The sequence below is a fragment of the Vicugna pacos genome, chromosome 23 (assembly GCF_048564905.1).
Source record: "Vicugna pacos chromosome 23, VicPac4, whole genome shotgun sequence".
In the NCBI taxonomy this organism is placed as follows: Eukaryota; Metazoa; Chordata; class Mammalia; order Artiodactyla; family Camelidae; genus Vicugna; species Vicugna pacos.
Genome location: NC_133009.1, coordinates 22,331,434 through 22,351,165, shown reverse-complemented (window position 1 = coordinate 22,351,165; position 19,732 = coordinate 22,331,434). Strand labels below are relative to the sequence as shown.

The window sequence follows — 19,732 nt, the reverse complement described above, 5'->3', positions numbered from 1 at the left end:
TAAAAACAGAAGTTTGTTCCAGGCCTTAAATTTTTTTAATTATAGTTCTAATGCCTCAGTTAGTTACATCTCCTGTTTCTCATCCTCTAGGCAAAAGCCAAAAAATAACCTATTTCTCATTATAATGACATTACATTACAATGAGAAATCCTACTACCCTGTTGCAATTAATTTTGCCATTTTCTCTCCCTAAAACTCCTTTAATTAATAAAATTATTGAACTTATCAGATCATACGTATTATTCTTCGGAGTCAAAAATATGAAACTTGAATGTATCAATTTATCAATAAATATTTGTTATCTATCATGTACATTCTGCGCTGATGTTGAGAAGATAAAAAAGAAAACACCATTTTTTTTCATCTCAGAGAATAATTGTAGGTTGGTTCTACAGCTGATAACTTAAGCTGACTATCCAAACTACAAACTCTCAGAAACAAGCACTGGCTTTTCATTTTCATAATGCTAATAACCATTTAAACCCAACTATATCAGTAATTACATTAGATGTAAATGGACTAAATGGTCCTATCTAAGATTGTACAACTATATAAAAGTGTAAACCAAAGCACAAAACAGAAACCATATTTTATTTAGAAAGGACATGTCTAGAACATAGAGATTGCCAGTAAAGAAAAGCAGCAGGAAATTTGCCAAAGATTGCCAAAAAAGGACAAAATAGACTTTAAGGAAGAAATGATTACTAGAATTAAATAAGCTTGTGTCACAATAAGAATTGTTTTAGTTCTCAAGACTATTGTAACAATGCTAAATCTGTATCTAGTAACATAACTTCAAGTAATTTAAAGCAGACATTAAAAGAGCTAGATAAAAATGGACAAAACTATAATCATAGTGAAAGATTTAAAACACTATTTCTGTAACTCACAGATAACACAAAAAACGGTAATATAATAGAGCAGATTTAGACAACATAAATAGTAAATGGATTTAACAGGCTAATAGAACACTGCAGCCTACACCTATAGCTTACATTCTACTCAAGCACATATAGAACACTGCCAAAATTGACCATCAAATGGACCACAAAGATAGTTTCAACAAATGTCAATGGACTTAAATTGTACAGAGTATGTTATCTGACCAAAATGCAATTAAGCTAGGAGTCAATAATTAAAAGTTTCTTTGAAAATCCCTGTATTTCTGGAAATTAGGACATATACTTTCAAACTAACTATAGGTCAAAGAAGAAATCAGAATTGAATACATTAATCATTGATGAACGTTTTTCCTTTGAGACTGGAAATGTGGCAAAGGCATAGCTACTGTCTTCACTTGTATTTAACACTGTACTGGAGAGCCTAGCCACTACAGTAAGGCAAGAAAAAGAAATAAAAGATACCCAGATTGGAAAGGAAGAGGTGAAACTGTCACTATTTGCAGATGACATGATACTGTATAAAGAGAACCCTTGAGTCTCCACACAAAAACTACTAGAACTAATAAAAGAATTCAGCAATGTAGCAGAATAGCACATTAATATATAGAAACCTGTTGCATTCCTATATGCTAATAATGAAATATCAGAAAGCTAAAGTAGTGGCAGGAAAAGCAGCCCCTTCTGGCATTTTTTGTTTTTGTCTTTGATGTCATTTAAATTGTAAATTTCAATTGAAATGTTTTTCCAGTGTTTTTGGAACTATTCTAATACTGCAAATTGTTTCAGCTTAACACTGTAACATGGTATCTATTGTTTTAAAAACCATAATTAGGAAGAGGGTATATCTGAGTGGTAGGGTGCGTGCCTAGCATGCACAAGTTCCTGGGTTCAGTCCCCAGTACCTCCAATTAAATAAATAAGTAAATAAAAACACAAATTACCTCCCCCCCAAAAAAGTATGATAATTAAAGTGACTGGCATATAAATTTCATTTAGTTCTATCTCACTACAGATTTTATTTGCCTTTTTTAAAATATTGAGACATAATTGTTATATTATGTAAGTTTAAGATGTACAATGTGTTGATTTGACCACCATGGCATTAGCTAACATATCCACCATGTCACATAATGATCATTTCTTTATCATGGTGAAGACCTTTAAGATTAGTCTCTTAATAACTTTGAAGTATGTAATACAATATTGTTGACTAGAATCATAAGACTGTTCATTAGATCTCTGACATTTTTTTGAGTTAAAGTAGATTTATTTAGAGAGGTGTACACTCCATAGACAGATGCCATCTCTGAAGTCAAGGGAGAGAGCAACCTAGATCTCCAACATTTATTCATCTTATAACTGCAAGTTTGTAACCTTTGACCAACATTTGCCCAGTTCTCCCACTCCTCCATCCACATCTTTAAACAGAGACCCAAATAAAGCACCTCAACCATGAAAAAGAAAGAAAAAGAAAAACATATTAAAAATATTAGCAGTTGTGGTTATTGTAGAGGAATTGTGACTTTTTTCTTTTTTATGTCTATGTTTATCATGCATTATTTTATAAGTTAAAAAATAAAAAGAATAAATGTTAAAGTGAAAATATAAAAACAATCCTGTTTAAAACTACATAAAAAAATAAAGTACCTAGGAATAAATTTAACCAAGGAGGTGAAAGACTTATACTCTGGAAACTATGAAACATTGATAAAGGAAATTGAAGGTGACTCAAAGAAGTAGAAAGATATCCTGTGCTCTTGTATTGGAAGAATTAATATTGTTTAAATGGCCATACTGCCCAAAGCGATCTATAGATTTAATGTGATCCCTATCAATTTACCCATGACAGTTTTCACAGAAGTAGAATTTTAAAACTTATATGGAACCACAAAAGATCCAGAATTGCCAAAACAATCATGAGAAAAAAAGAACAAAGCTGGAGGTGTAACCTTTTCAGACTTCAAACTATACTATAAAGCTGCAGTAAGCAAAATAGCATATTATTGGCACAAAAATAGACATATAGATCAGTAGAACAGAATAGAGAGCTTAGAAATAAACCCTCACACTTATGGTCATTTAATCAATGACAAAGGAGGCAAGAATATACAATGGAGAAAAGACTATCTTCAGCAAGTGGTGTTGGGAAAAGTGGACAGCTACATGTAAATCAGTGAAATTAGAACATTCCCTCACACCATATACAAAAACAAACTCAAAATGGTTGAAGATATGGCATCATAAAACTCCTAGAAGAGAGTATAGGCAAAACATTCCTTGACATAATTCATAGCAATATTTTCTTACATCAGTCTCCTAAGGCAAAAGACAGAAAAGCAAAAATAACTGACTTAATCAAAGGTTAAAAGATTTTACACAGCAAAGGAAATCATCAACAAATCAAGAAGACAACCTACAGAATGGGAGAAGATATTTGCAAATGAGGCAGCCAACAAGGGATTAATATCCAAAATATATTAAACAGCTCATACAACTCAGTATTGAAAAAACCAATAGCCCAATCAAAAACTAGGCAGGAGACATTTTTCCAAAGAACACATACAAATGATTAACAGGCACATGAAAAGATGCTCAGCATCACTAATTTGATTTGCAAAATGCAAATCAAAACCACAATGAGGTATCACCTCACGCTTGTCAAAATGGGTATCATCAAAAAAGTCTTCAACTAATAAGTGCTGGAGAGGTTTTAGAGAAAGGGAAACCCTCCTACGTGGTTGATAGGAATATAAATTAGTGCAACCACCATGAAAAACAGTCTGGAGGTTCCTCAAAAAACTAAAAATAGAACTACTGTATGATCCCAAAATCCCCAAAACTCTACTTCCATGTCTTGGCTATTGTAAATAGTGCTGCTATGAACATTGGGGTGCTTGTACCTTTTTGAGTTAAGGTTTCCTCTGGATATACCTAGTTGTTTTAAATTTTTCATTTCCTCCATCCTTTTCAAGATTATTAGACTCTTCTAAAGGCAGTGATCCTGTAAGATCCTCTAGTACCCTGTAGTATATTAGAGATGTGAAAGATGTGAAAGCACTGATGATTTCATTCCAGGTCAGCCAGTGGCATCATCAGGGGCTGCCTCTTGGTCAGTATTCAACAGAGAATGCCATCTTGATCAAGAATGGCCTGCAGTGGCCACTGCTGATTGACCCACATAAGCAAGCACACAGCTGGATCCGTCAGATGGAAGGATCTAGGCTGCAGGAGCTCTCCACTGGGGATAGCAATTACATCAAAAAAATTGAAAATGCTATGAAAACAGGAGGGAGTGTCCTCTTGCAGGTATTTAGACAAAATGGCCTAATTCTCTAATTCCAGACAGCTGACACAGATTGTATGAACTGAGCATAAATACTAAGAGCTTTAAGTGACAGGTAACTTTGTCAAGGGAAAAAATAATAAATAAATAATTGCATAAACCAATAAGTACATAAAGCAAAACATTGAGTTTTTAATGTTCAGTTCTCTCACATCTACTCTCACTGGCATCTAGATATTAACAAGATTTACATGATTTAAATGATATGCCTTTTCAACTGATTTATTTGTTGTAGGATGAATTTTTTTGTTTTTGTCTATTGGGTTTTTCAGAATCTCCCTGAAACATTAGCTCCAAGGTTAAAGGCAATTTTGAAGAAGGATATCTATCAGAAAAGAGGACAGTATTTCATAAGGCTTGATGATTCTGAAATTGAATACAATTCCAAATTTAGGTAATGTCTTTCACAATTAATTGAGTCAAACATTTATATCTTTAACACAAGTAATATTGAAGAGCCCATATTTCCTGATAAGCATCTGGTAAGTTCTGATAAGCTTCTCCTGAAGGAAAAAGTGAGATTGCATTTTGAATATTCTTTTTGTTTTTGTGTTTCCAATAGCACTCATTAGTATATAGAATAGAGAACAGATTTTTATATAGCAAGTCATTCCAGATGAATATTTTTCAGACTGTGCCTGATGAAAGCTGTGAGTCCCATGAGGAGTCTTCAGAAGCTGTGCAAGGAGGGCAGGGAGCAAGAAGCCTGGCCCCACTTGATCCCACAGAGCTCAATTTTATCTGTTTGTCTAACATTTTTTTTGAGCAGGAAGAGCCTCTGCTTCTTTAAAAAACAAAATCCACATTTGATATCTAGAACAAAAAGAGATTTTGCCTAGGCAGATAAAACATAGTATCCATGTCCCAAGCAGTAATGCGCCTCCAGGAAACCAACCCACCAGTCAATTTCACAAAGCACTATTATATAATCACATTTAATTACCATAAAATACAATTCCCAGGGAAATAAAACATTGAGTTATCAGCCATGTGCATTCTTGCCTTCAGTCCATTCAACACATGTAGCCTCTCTCAGCCTCAGTTTCACCCTTTATAAAATGGAACAAGGAACTGTCCCTGTTTTACTGGGTTACTATGAAGACTAAACAAGATCCAGAATCTGACCATCTTGAACTCTCCCACTGGTACCACCCTGCTCCAAGCATCTCTCTCATTTTAACCAATCTCCAAGCTTTCTTCTTGCCCCTGCCTCCTACCCTCTCCTCTGCACAGACCACTCAAGATAGCAGCTAGAGTGGTCTTCTTATAAAAGCTCATGTCTCTCCTCTACTCAAATTCCTCTGTTGGTTTCTTACCCAGTGTATAAAACATAGTCTTTATGATGATCTAGTTAGTAGCAGGTCAAAACTCCCACTATGTAGTATTTTTTTCTTTACTCTTCCTTATGCTTAGATCAGGTATATTATGGACATAATTTATGGTTCTATTTTTAAAGTCATAAATAGCAAATGTATTTACATAGTTTAAATTGAGAGCCTACTTTGTGTACAAGGCTGAATAACGCTAAAAATTAATCTTGTTTACTTCCAGCAGAAATATTTTTTCATTATTAACTAAATTTGTTTCATTTTTTTCCCTCTGCATGTCCTTTGAATAACTGATCTCTTTCTCATGTTTTAGGTTATATGTATCTACAGAAATAGACAACCCTTATTTTCCTCCATTCATTTATAACGTGGCTACTATGATCAACTTCACAGTAACATTCCAAGGTTTGCAAGATCAGCTCTTATCTACTGTATTAACTCGTGAAGTTCCTTATTTAGAAAATCAACGTTTCCAACTGTTGGAGAGTATTTCCCTTGATGCTGTGACTCTTGCAGACCTGGAGGAAAAAACATTAAATTTACTACAGAATGCACAAGGTAAGTTAAGATATTTAGTGATATCAGTAGACCTTTGCACACCTTTGTAAAGGACAATAAAAGTTATACAGACCATATGGTGAATAGCTGCCAAACATACCAGATCTCCATTTCCACCAGGTGATGGATTAATGTAAGGGAACCACCTCATTTTTAAAATTAAAACATTGAGAATTTTTATATTCCTCAGTTCCTACCTCTGCTTTAGTTCATTATAGCATAGAACATTTGCCACCATGTAGTAAGTATAACTTGTAAGAAAAATCTTATAGACGTTAGTTATGCCTTATTTCAAGTACCTGACGTCTGCTATATGTATCAAGTTAGATTATAGAGATTGAAAAATTAGATTTTCCCCAAATATTCATAGCTAAAATATAAAGGGACACAATCCAGTGTTCATTAAGATAGCAGTAGAAATCTTTTTTCCCTTCAACACATGAAATATCTAAGAAACTATGGTTTTTAAATTTAAACAATATAATTTCTGAACAACTAAGTATGAAGTATTATATGCTCCTGGGGCACACTGATATATCTGCTCCTAAAAGAGGTTCACTACTGATTAAACATTATTTGTCTAATCTAAAGGCCTATGGTCTAGGATGCAAGTGCAAGCCAAATGTTACCAGATACTCCAGTGACATGAATTAAAAAGTAATTTTTTGGCAAAAATTTATCAACAATAATAAATAAGAATATATATATACACATGTGTGTGTGCATATATATATATGCACTTAAAGGAACGTGTTAACCAAAATTTCAGAAATAGAAACCTGATTGAAATAATAATATTTATTTGGGATTGGTAAGGACTGCAGTCAGAAAGACACAGATTGAACAACCACTTGAATTGTGTCCTGCTGGACTACAAAATGAGAGAGGCTTATAAAGGCAAAAACCATAAAGTACAGTTAGTTACATGAGCTGTTTACCAAGGATTATGATTGGAGCTGGCAAGAAAGAAATAAGGGTGTTTGTTAAGTAAGGATAGGTTGAGGTGACAGATGGTTGTATGTTTGCAAAGGAAGACCTAGAGACCGTAAGCTTGCAGCTGGCAGTGTTGTTCTGAACATGGCAAGTTCTTAAGTCTGTACAGTTTAAAGAAAGTTCAAGTTCTCAGTGATAAAGAGGCATATCTGAGACTGTGACAGCCCAACTCCGTTTTTATGTGACTGAGCTGTGATTGCTCCATTACAATTTTAGTTTGTCATCAGAAGAAACAAAGTTTTGATAGAATATGAGGTATCTACCCCTCATGAGCAATACTGACTATAAATTTTTGTTTTAATCTTGAGCATTCTTATTAATATCCTACAATTTGGAGAGAAGCTGTTATGAAGTGAATTGTGTATGCGTACCCCTGCCCCAAATTTGAAGCCCTATCCCTCACTGTGACTGTATTTGGAGATAGGACATTTTTAAAAAAATTATGGTTAAATGAGGTCATAAGGGTGAGGGGCCCTAATCCAACAAGTCTGGTGCCCTTATAAGAAGAGAAAGAGACACCAGGGCACATGTACACAGAGAGAAGGCTATCTGAGGACACACAGTGAGAAGCTGGCTTTCTGCAACCTAAGAAGAAAGGTCTCACTAGAAACCAATTGTGCTAATACTTTGATCTTGGACTGCCAACCTCCAGAACTGTGAGAAAATAAATTTCTGTTGTTTAAGCAACTCAGTTATATCTCAAAACTCTGCAAAAAGAATAAATAACATAATTGAAATCAGGATACCAAAGAGATATTTGCACTCCCATGTTCATTGCAGCAGCATTTACAATAGCCAAGAGGTAGAAACAACCTAAATATCTATCAATAGGAGAATGACTAAATAAAATATGCTATATACATATATATATGTACAGTGGAATATTTTTTAGCCATTAAAAAAAGAAATCTTTCATATGTACAAGGGGACAAATCTTGAGGATATTATGCTATGTGAAATAAACCTGTCACAGAAGGACAGATATTGCATGATTCCCCTTATATGAGGTATTTAAAATAGTCAAACACATAAATCTTAGCAGTGTTCTCCTAGGGCAGTCTACCCAGGCATTACAAATAAAAGCAAAGTTAAACAAATGGGACCTAATTAAACTTACAACGTTTTGCACAGCAAAGGAAACCACAAGTAAAACAAAATGACAACCTACGGAATGGAAGAAAACATTTGCAAATGATGCGACTGACAAAGGACTAATTTCCGGAATATATAACCAGCTCATACAACTTAATAACAATAAAAAAAAAAAACTCAATCCAAAAATAGGCATCAAAGACCTAGAATTGCTAAAGCATTACTGAAGAGAAAGAAAGAGGCTGGAGGAATAACTCTCCCAGACTTCAGACAATACTATAGAGCTACAGTCATCAAGACAGCATGGTATTGGTACCAAAACAGACATATAGACCAATGGAACAGAATAGAGAGCCCAGAAATGAACCCACAAACTTTTGGTCAACTCATCTTCGACAAAGGAGGCAAGAATATACAATGGAATAAAGACAGTCTCTTCAGCAAATGGTGTTGGGAAAACTGGACAGCAGCATGTAAAACAATGCAGCTAGAACACACCCTTACACCATATACAAAAATCAACTCAAAATGGATTAAAGACTTAAACATAAGAAAAGATACAATAAACCTCCTAGAGGAAAACATAGGCAAAACATTATCTGACATACATTTCAAAAATTTTCTCCTAGAAGAAATAAAAGCAAGAATAAACAAATGGGACCTAATGAAACTTACAAGCTTCTGCAGAGCAAAGGAAACCAGAAATAAAACAAGAAGAAAACCTACGGAATGGGAGAAAATTTTTGCAAGTGAAACCAACAAAGGCTTGATCTCCAAAATATATAAGCAGCTCATACGACTCAATAAGAAAAAAATAAACAACCCAATCCAAAAATGGGCAGAAGACCTAAACAAGCAATTCTCTAAGGAAGACATACAAATGATCAAAAAGCACATGAAAAAATGTTCAATATCACTAATTATCAGAGAAATGCAAATCAAAACTACAATGAGGTATCACCTCACACCAGTCAGAATGGCCGTCATTCAAAAATCCACAAATGACAAATGCTGGAGAGGCTGTGGAGAAAGGGGAACCCTCCTCCACTGCTGGTGGGAATGCAGTTTGGTGCAGCCACTATGGAAAACAGTGTGGAGATTCCTCAAAAGACTAGGAATAGACTTACCATATGACCCAGGAATCCCACTCCTGGGCTTGTACCCAGAAGGAAATCTACTTCAGGATGACACCTGCACCCCAATGTTCATAGCAGCACTATTTACAATAGCCAAAACATGGAAACAACCTAAATGTCCATCAACAGGTGACTGGATAAAGAAGGTGTGGTATATTTATACAATGGAATACTACTCAGCCATAAAAACCGACAACATAATGCCATTTGCAGCAACATGGATGCTCCTAGAGAATGTCATTCTAAGTGAAGTAAGCCAGAAAGAGAAAGAAAAATACCATATGAGATCACTCATATGTGGAATCTAAAGACTCATGGACAGAGAATACAGACTTGTGGTTACCAGGGGGGTAGAGGGTGGGAAGGGATAGACTGAGATTTCAAAATTGTAGAATAGATAAACAAGATTACACTGTATAGCACAGGGAAATATACACAAAATGTTATGATAAATCACAGAGAAAAAAATGTGACAATGAGTGTGTATGTGTCCATGAATGACTGAAAAATTGTGCTGAACACTGGAATTTGACACAACATTGTAAAATGATTATAAATCAATAAAAAATGTTAAAAAAAAAAAAACAAAAAACAAAGAAAAACCAAAAATAGGCAGAAGACCTAAACAAGCAATTCTCCAATGAAGACATACAAAAAGCCAAAAGGCACAATGAAAAATGCTTAATATCACTAATTATCAGAGAAATGCGAATCAAAACTACAACGAGGTATCATCTCACACCAGTCAGAATGGCCATCATTCAAAAGTCCACAAAAGATAAATGCTGGAGAAGGTGTGGAGAAAATGGAACCCTCCTACACTGCTGGTAGGAATGTAGTTTGGTGCAGCCATTACGGAAAACGGTATGGCAATTCCTCAAAAAACTAAAAATAGACTTACCATATGATCCAGCAATCCCACTTCTGGGCATATGTCTGGGGGGAACTCTAATTCAAAAAGATTCATGCATCCCAGTGTACATAGCACTATATACAATAGCCAAGACATGGAAGCAACCTAAATGTCCATCAACAGATGACTGGATAAATAAGCTGTGGTATATTTATACAATGGAATACTACTCAGCTATAAAAAATAATGCCATTTGCAGCAACATGGATGGGCCTAGGGATTGTTATTCTAAGTGTAGTAAGCCAGAAAGATCATCCAGAACCAGAACTGCATTGACAGTGCTGCCTTGGACCTCCTGGGAACAAAGACAGTTCTGCCAGTTATTAAAGTGCAATGATGAGTCTAAGCCTTTCCCAAGTTGTGGTCATAAACCTTCCTCACCAAAAGAATGTGGTTCTCCACTGTGTGGTGTTCACCTTAACATTGACATCCCTTCCCTAACAATGTGCTGCATCCAACACCACTTTGCTGTGAGACCTATGGCCAAAGCAAGAACTGCTATGATTAGAAGCCCCAGTACCACCTCTCTAAGATCTGCTGAAATGTACAGAAAACACTAAGTCTAGTTCAGCAGGTTCATAACCTTTGACATAAAGCTGCCTTAATTTTGTGAAAGACTTTACATTTTGTCATTAGAACCTCAACTAAACTACATTTTGAAATGGGTAAAGTAGTGGGAAGAGATACCTTTATTTTCAGCTATCTTCTTGAGTGTTTTTCCCTTAGTGTGCCATTGTCTTGACCAATTCTAGAAAAAGAGAGAATTTTTTAAAAGAAAGGAAGTCTGTAGTAATTTTTGCAAGCATGTTTACCAAAAAAAAAAAAAGAAAAGAAAAACACAATAGCCAAGTTCATTGTACCTTAGATTAAAAATATGGGCAGATCCTCACTTAGAAATATATTTGTTTAATATGAAACCTTAAATGCACACTTATGCCTAGAAAGATAAGACTTTGTTCTTTTTCTATTTTAATTATGCCTAAAAAGCTGTTTCTTTGTAACACATGACTAAGCCATTCTTCTACAATGACAAGGCTAGTTACATAGACTAGGTTTCCATATCTGTTTCTCTTGAAAGATTGGAATCATAGCTGGTAATGCCTTAGGGTACAAAATCAGGACATCTGGGTATTATGTAAAATACATAGAAGGTGGCACAATTGATCTAACAAGATTCAGAATCACAGCCTCTCCTATTGTCTGAACTATTATATGACAACTGATACTTTGCTATAAACTTTTCCTAAATTGGACAAAATATAGATTTAACAAGACAAAAGAAAAGTTCTTTATGATAATACACATCAGTGCACTATATGCTGTTATTATGCCTTTGGTGTTTATTCCCTATTCATTGTACTAGAGCCTGAGATACTTTTGAAAGTCAGCAACTTTTCACTAATAGTAATTTTTAATAAAAATTGTTCCTGGAAAAAGCTCTCTAAAAAGACTCCTTGATTTTGAACATATTTTTCCTTTTTCTTTCCAAGTTTTAGTAAAATAGATTATCCTTACTATCTCTTTGTAAATATTCTATCTTTGGTGTGGCTCCTCACATGCTGTAGCAAATGGTGTGGAAGGATAGCGACTATGAGAGATGACTCACAGCTTATAAGTCCAGACAGTACTTAGAAAGTTTCACCTACATCCATAGGAATATGGGATCCAGATAATGGAATATGATAATCCCATAATTCCTTGCAATGCAAGCTGTGTTTAGCTCTGGATGCCACATTTTCCCAGGGCTCTTTTCAAATTAAACTGTGTCCAGAGATGTGCATCAAGGGGTCTAGACAATTGTATCATTAAAAAATTTTTAAAAACCACTTGAAAATGGAAATTTTTAGCCCATAAAATAGTGGAGTTTAAATTGGAAGTATGAGGATTGTTTTAAACATTTGAAAGGGATAGAATTCTTATCTGTATTTCTAAAGCAGTGCTTTTTCAAAAGGTGAGTGACATCCTATTAGTGGATGGAAAATCACTTTCAGTGGTCGCTATCAATTTTATTTGCTTAATAAAATAGAATACAATGGAAAAATATCAGTGTGTCATATGAAATAATGGTACTCTTATTTTCTGAAAATTTTATTTTCATTTTCTATATGTATAGGAAGTCAAGTGGAAATGTGTTCTTTATGATGAAATGGCTACTTATTATGTGCCTATAATAAACATAGAATCCAGAAACATTAAATTATTATAAAGAAGAGATGAGTGGATGGGAAGAGGGAGCACGTGTACTATTAATCAAGTTTATTAGAAATATGACCTATCTTCATTTAAGAGCCCATATCCAAAATAAAACCAACAAAAAGCCAGCAGAGTACAAAATGAGGAAATTGCCATTTAATATTCCAAAGGTTTTTGTTTAAATTCATTTTTTGTTTGTCTTTAGGATCTCTGTTAGATGATGAGGAGATTGTAGACATCTTAAGAAAATCCAAGATGACTTCAAATGAAATTTTGAAGCGAATCAAAGCAACAAAAAAAGCAGAAAGTGAAATTGAAGCAACACGAAAAAAGTATCTCCCTATTGCTACTCGAGGTGCTCTGCTCTACTTTTTAGTGTCTGGTCTTGCACAAATCAATTACATGTACCAGTTCTCCCTAGACTGGTTTCGTCAAATTTTTGTTTCATCAGTAGTTTCCAAAAGCAAAGAACAAGAAGAACACAATGTGAAAAGGGAGAGAATGTTTCTGAAAAGAGTTCATGAAATTACAGAGCTCTCAAAAGAGCCTAAGTTAGAAAGTGAGAGTAAATCCTTAGACAGACATCTTAAAAATTCAATAGACAGGTTGACAAGAAACATTTTTAAGGTGAGATATTCTTTAATGTGAATTTTGTTTACTTACTTGATCTACCTAGGTTATTCTAACAGTTATGCTTTCTCTGTAGGTGGTTTCTTCAGCTCTTTTTAATAAACATAAACTTTGCTTCTCCTTTGGGCTTTGCACTACAATCATGCAAAATAATGCTAATGGCAATTTAATGCATGATAACATTGGATCCCTACCAGATGAAGAATGGAACATCTTCTTATATTCTGGCATGCTAGTAAATACTAAAGGTGTAATGCCACAGCCTAAACTTAATAGTAAGTAAAAGTAATTGCTCTAGATTTACCAAAAATACGTTAAACACATTTCCTGAGAAATACTAAAAGATCTCTAAGGTGTTCCAAGTCGATGCTTCTACACTGATTAAACTAAAAGCAGCTTGAGATCAAGTGCAATATCTAAATTCATCATTGTATCCCCTACACTATTGAGCATATAACTGTTACTCAACAATTTTTGAATGAATAAATAAATGACAACTGCTAGGTTATTATAATTCTAATCTACAAACCAGAATACCTAATGCTAGTCAATAGAGACACATACATGGGGACACACACACACACACACACAGATTAAATACCATCAGGAGTTGAGCTTTACTCTCCTAGCTGTAATTGCCTTAGTGTCTTAGGAGAATTCCTTGAAAATTTGAACCACAAAGATTATGCTTATCCAAAAAGATTAGGCAAAATTACTTAAGTATTGAATCTTTTCAGATGCTCTTGTGTTGTACATTTTTAATTATTTTTTAAATTATGGTAAAATATACGTAACAATTTATCATCTTCAACAACAACAAAGAGCCAGAGCTCACCTCCTCTCACAAACACAGCAAAATCACAACAAACTACAGAAGAATCATTGATTGAAAAAAGACTGGAACCTACAAGAAAAGATCTTCCATAACTAAAAACATAAAGAAGAAACCACAGCAAGATGGATAGGAGGAGTAGACTTGCAATATAATCAAATCCTATATCCCCCATTTGGGCTACCCACAAACTGGAGAATAATTATAATGCAGAGATTCTTCCACAGAAGTGGGAGTTCTGAGCCCAATGTCAGACTCCCCAGCATTGGGGTCTGGCACCAGGAAGAGGATCTCCCAAGGTATTTGACTTTGAAGGCCAGTCGAGCTTAATTGCAAGAGATCCACAGGACTGGAAGAAATAGAAACGTCACTCCTAAAGGACATACACAAAATCTCACACTCACCAGGACCAAAGGCAAGAGCAGTAATTTCATAGGAGCCTGGGCCAGACCTACCTGCTGGTCTTGGAGGGTCTCCTGAGGAGGTGGGGAACAGCTGTGGCTCCCCCTGGGGACATAGACACAGTGATGGACATATCAGGGAGTATTCATCTGCATGAACTCTCCTGAAGACTAATATCCTGGTTGGGTCATTAGTACCAACTCCTGACTCTGCCCAGTAGCCTATAGGATCCAGTGCAGGGATGACTCAGGCCAAACAACTAACTGATACATCCCCACCCATCAGCAGACAGGCTACCTAAAAACTTCTGCCTCTAGACATTCCCTTAGACATGGCCTTGCCCACCAGAGGTCCAAGACTCAGCTCCACTTACTAGTGGGCAGGCACCAGCCCCTCCAATCAGGAAGCCTGCACAAGCCTCTAGAGCAGCCTCATCTACCAAGGGGCAGACACCAAAATCAAGAAAACTACAGTCCCGCAGCCTGTGGAACAAGTCCACAAATTCAGGCCAGACCCTACCCTGGGACCAGTTAGTCCCTGGCCCTTGGGTGACAAGAGGGGAGTGCACTGCTGGGAGGCATAGGATATCTCCTACAGAGGACTGCTTTTCCAAGGTAGAGAAATATAACTAATCTACCACATACATAAAAATACAAGTAGAAATTTAGACATAATGATGTGACAGATGAATATGTTACAGACAAAGGAACAAGATAAAATCCCAAAGAAGAACTAAGTGATGTGGAGGTAGGCAGTATACCCAAGAAAGTGTTCAGAGTAGTGATCATAAAAGTGATCAAAAAACCTGGTAGGAAAATTGATTAACGAGTGAGAAGTTAGAAGATCTTAAAGAGGAGAAAATATAAAGAACAACCAAACAGAGCTGAAGAATACAATAACTGAGATGAAAAATACACTAGAAGGAATCAATAGTAAACTAAATGAAGCAGAACAATGGATCAGGGAGCTGGAAGACAGAATAGTGGAAATCACTACCGCAAAACAGAAAAAAGAATGAAAAGAAATATGCACAGTTTAAGAGACCTGTGGAACAACATTAGGCACACTAATATTCACATTATAGGGGTCCCAGAAGGAGAAAGAGGAAGGGCCTGAGAAAATATTTGAAGAGATAATAGCTAAAAACTTCCCTAACCTGGGAAAGGAAATAGTCACCCAAGTCCAGGAAGCACAGAGGGTCCCATATAGGACTAATCCTAAGAGGAACTCACCAAGACACTTTGCAATTAAAATGACAAAAATTAAAGATTGACAGAGAATATTAAAAGCAACAAGGGAAAAGGAATAAATAACATACAAGGGAACTCCCATAAGACTAACAGCTGATTTTTCAGCAGAAACTCTGCAGGCCAGAAGGGAATGGCAAGATATATTTAAAGTGATGAAAGGGGAAAATCTGCAGTCAAGAATACTCTACCCAGCAAGGCTCTTATTCATAACATAAGAAAAACAATCACTGTAATAACCACATTAACAGAAAAAAAGGACAAAACCACATGACCGTTTTTATTGATGCAGAAAACCCATTAGGTAAGATTCAACATTCTTTCATGGTAAAAACACTTAACAAGCTTGGAATATAGGGATACTACCCCAACAAAATAAAAGTCATTTATAAAAAACCCACAACTAACTTCAAACTCTGTTATTAAAAATGGAAAATTTTTCTCTAAAATCAGAAACAAGGCATGGATGCCCTCTGCTCTCAGCCACTTCTGTTTAACATGGAAGTTCTGGCCAGAGCATTAGACAAGAAAATGAAATAAAAGGCATCAAAATTGGAAAGGAAGAAATAAAATATCACTTGTTCACAGAGGACAGAATCTTATATGTAGAAAACACTAAAGGGTCCATAAAAACACTGTTAGAACTAGGCAAATAAATTCAACAAAGTTGCAAAATACAAAACCAACATACAAAAATCAGTTGCATTCCAATACACTAACAACAAATAACATGATAAGAAAACAGTATATTTAAAATAGCATCAAAAGGAATAAAATACTTAGTAATAAGCCTAACCAAGGAAGTGAAAGACTAGTACACTGAAAACTGAAACATTGCTGAAGTAAATTAAAGAAGACACAAATAAATGAAAAGGTATCCCATATTCATGGATTGGAAGACAATATTGTTAAGATATCCATGCTAACCCAAAGAATTCTACAAATTCAACGATATCTCTATCAAAATCCCAATGGCATTTTTTTTAAGGAAGTAGAAAAATTCTTCCTGAAATTCATATGAATTGTCAAGGGACTCCAAATAACCAAAACAATTTTGAAAAAGAACAACAAAGTTAGAGACATCACTCTTGCTGATTTCAAGCTATATTATAAAGCTACAATAATCAAAACTGTCTAGTATGGGCATAAAGACAGACAAATAGACCAAAGGAACAAAACAGAGAGCTTAGAAATTAACTCTCATGCATAGGGTCAAATGATCTTCAACAAAGGTGTGAAGACCACTCAATGGAAGAAGGATAATCTCTATGACAAATGGTGTTGGGAAAACTGGACATTCACATGCAAAAGAATAAAATTGGACTCCTTATACCAAATACAAAAATCAACTCAGAATGGATTCAACACCTAAGTATAAGGCTCAAGACTAAAATTCCTAAAAAATGTAGGGGAAAAGCTTTATAATATTGGACTTGGCAATAATTTTTTTTTTTTTGGTATGACACCAAAGCGCAAGCAACAAAAATAAAAATAGACAAATGGAGGTCTGTTAAACTTAAAAACTTTTCTCATCAATGGGTACAATCAACAGAATGAAAAGGCAGCCCATGGAGTGGGAAAAAATCATATATCTGATAAGGAGTTATATAGAATATATAAAGAACTCTTACAACTCAACAACAAAAAGTCAAATAACCTTAATTTTAAATAGGAAAATATTTTAATAGACATTTCTCCAAAGATATATACAGATGGGCAACAAGCATATGAAAAAGTGCTCAACATCACTAATCATCAGGAAATCATCTCTCACCCATTAGGATGGCTACATTAAAAAAGGAAAGAAAAGATCAAATGCTGACAAGGATGTGGAGAAATTGGAACCCTGTTAGTGGGATTGTAAAATGGGGAAATTTTTATGGAAAACTATATGAGGCTCCTCAAAAAGTTAAAAATACAACTGCTATTTGATCCAATAATCCCATGTCTGGTTACATATCCAAAAGAATTGAAAGCACAGTCTCAGAGAGATAGCTGCACACCTATATTCATAGCAGCACTATTCACAATATCCAGTAGGTAGAAGCAACCCAAGTGTCCATTGATGGTTGAATGTATAAAGAAAATGTAATATATACATACAATGAAATCTTATTCCGTTAAGGTGGAAATAAGGAAATTCAGTCACATGGGTGAAACTTGATGGCATTATGCTAAGTAAAATAAGCCAGTCACAGAAAGACAAATGCTGTATTCCACTTACATGAAGTGTCTAAAGAAGTCAAATTGATAGAAACAAAAATAGAATGATGGTAACCAGGGGCTAGGGTGGAAAGGATTGTTTAAGGTACAGAATTTCAGATTTGCAGAAAAAGTTTTGGATATCTGTTTCACAACAACATGAATTACACTTAACACTATTGAACTTAATAAGTAAATTTTATATTTTTTGTTTTACCAGTTTAAAAATTACCTTTTATGTAATTAATTTTTGTATAAGATGGCTTTTCCCTCAACAACAAATATTTATTAACCGTCTACTTTGTAATGAGTAACTAAAAGTAAAGGGTATTATCTCTTCTAATGTGATCACTTTTCCTTTTTTATTAGGCTTATATGAAATCTATAGAAATGGACATCTTCAATGGGTGTCGGATTCCAGGTGGAAGCAGTGCCAATATCTCAGCAGTAAACTGGAGCCATTTTCTCTTCTATGCAAATCCCTTTTATCAAATGAATCACAATGGAATGCTTTTAAAAACAGCAAAGCTGTATATTTTCTGATGAGCACACCTTTCTCTTCAGAAAATGCTTCGTTGGAGGAAAGTAAGACATCACCAGAGGAAAGTAAGGAAGTATTCAGTGTCTTAATCCAGCTTAATTACCTATATGATTAGATTATCAACTTATAAATGTATTTCAGTGTCATATGTTACGAAAAAATTGAAAGGAGGAACATAATTATGTTATCAACACATCTAGTGTCATCTAATGTAATCCTCATGATAGTCTTGTGAAATTATTATTATGACATCATTGTTGTTGATGAAAAACTCTGATAAGAGATCAAAATTTCAGAGAGATGATATATACCACACTAGTTCCATTACACCAGACTACTTTTGAACCTTGAATCTGAACTAGCGTACATACATAACAGATGTATATTTTATATAACAGATACAGGTTTTTTATATTGTTTTAAGTAACAGATACATGTTTTTAAAATTGCACAGGAAGTAGAACTTACTTTAAATGACTTGTTATTTTTAGCACACCTTTTCCTTTGTTTCTCCACTTTGAACTCTCTTCCTTGTTTCATCCCTGTTCAGGATTCAACCTAATTTTCTTCCTTCCACATTTTTCTCCATTTTGCTTCCAGATTTTTGCCACAATATACAGTTATATTGTGCAAAAACATAAACATCCTTACACAATTTTTTTTTGCTTTTATTTCTCTGCGATAGCCAGAAATGGAATTTCTAGGTCAAACGTATCTTACTTTTGTGTTAATAGTTTTTTCCAGGCTGCTTTCTTAAAAGTTCGCGGTAACTTACATTGCCACCAGCAATATATGAGTGCTCCATTTCTAAAAGGAGTGTTGATTCTTTTCAACTTTTGCCAATCTGAAAAGCTTAAGGTACTTTAATTTGAATTCCCCTGTCTATGGGCATGTTTAAGTACCTTTTCAGATGTTTGTTGACCATTTGGATTTGCCCATTCATGTACTTTGCCCATATTATTAATCTCTTTTTTGTCCATTCGAAAAAATCCTAATAGTATAATAGATAATTAACTTTTTGTCTTGTTAAAATTATTAAACTGTTCATTCAAGTATTCAAAATCTGTCACTGTCTCTTGGGTTTGTTTATAGCATCTGTGCCATATAAATGTTTATGTTTGTATAGGTAATTATCTCTTTTTTCTTTTATAGTTTTTTGATTTCCAGTTCTGATTAAGAAGTTCTCCTCCCCCAGAGTTTTCTCTCTGGGTCATTGTTGTTTATTTTGTTGCACCTGCAAAATCTTGAATTCATTACTTACTGTACTGTAAGATGAGTCAATATCGCTTATTTAAAGGAACTCTTTACTGACTCTTCGTAAAGTGAAGATCTTTTTACTTTGTAAATAACCCCAGATTTATCCATTTGTAACTAGATTTTCATATTTTGTGGACTTTTTTTAAGGATCAACGAATCTATC

General features: G+C 34.7%; 1 protein-coding gene across 1 annotated transcript in view; it reads left to right on the top strand.

Annotated features, from left to right (window-relative positions):
* The window catches only part of DNAH14 (dynein axonemal heavy chain 14), a 274,100-nt gene that overhangs the window by 202,775 nt on the left and 51,593 nt on the right, over nucleotides 1-19,732 (top strand). Inside the window, exons 67-72 of the mRNA XM_072948673.1 lie at nucleotides 3,978-4,208; nucleotides 4,518-4,639; nucleotides 5,887-6,131; nucleotides 12,664-13,085; nucleotides 13,165-13,363; nucleotides 18,141-18,377. Coding sequence (XP_072804774.1) covers nucleotides 3,978-4,208; nucleotides 4,518-4,639; nucleotides 5,887-6,131; nucleotides 12,664-13,085; nucleotides 13,165-13,363; nucleotides 18,141-18,377 — 1,456 coding nt within the window. The remainder of the gene's footprint in view (nucleotides 1-3,977; nucleotides 4,209-4,517; nucleotides 4,640-5,886; nucleotides 6,132-12,663; nucleotides 13,086-13,164; nucleotides 13,364-18,140; nucleotides 18,378-19,732) is intronic.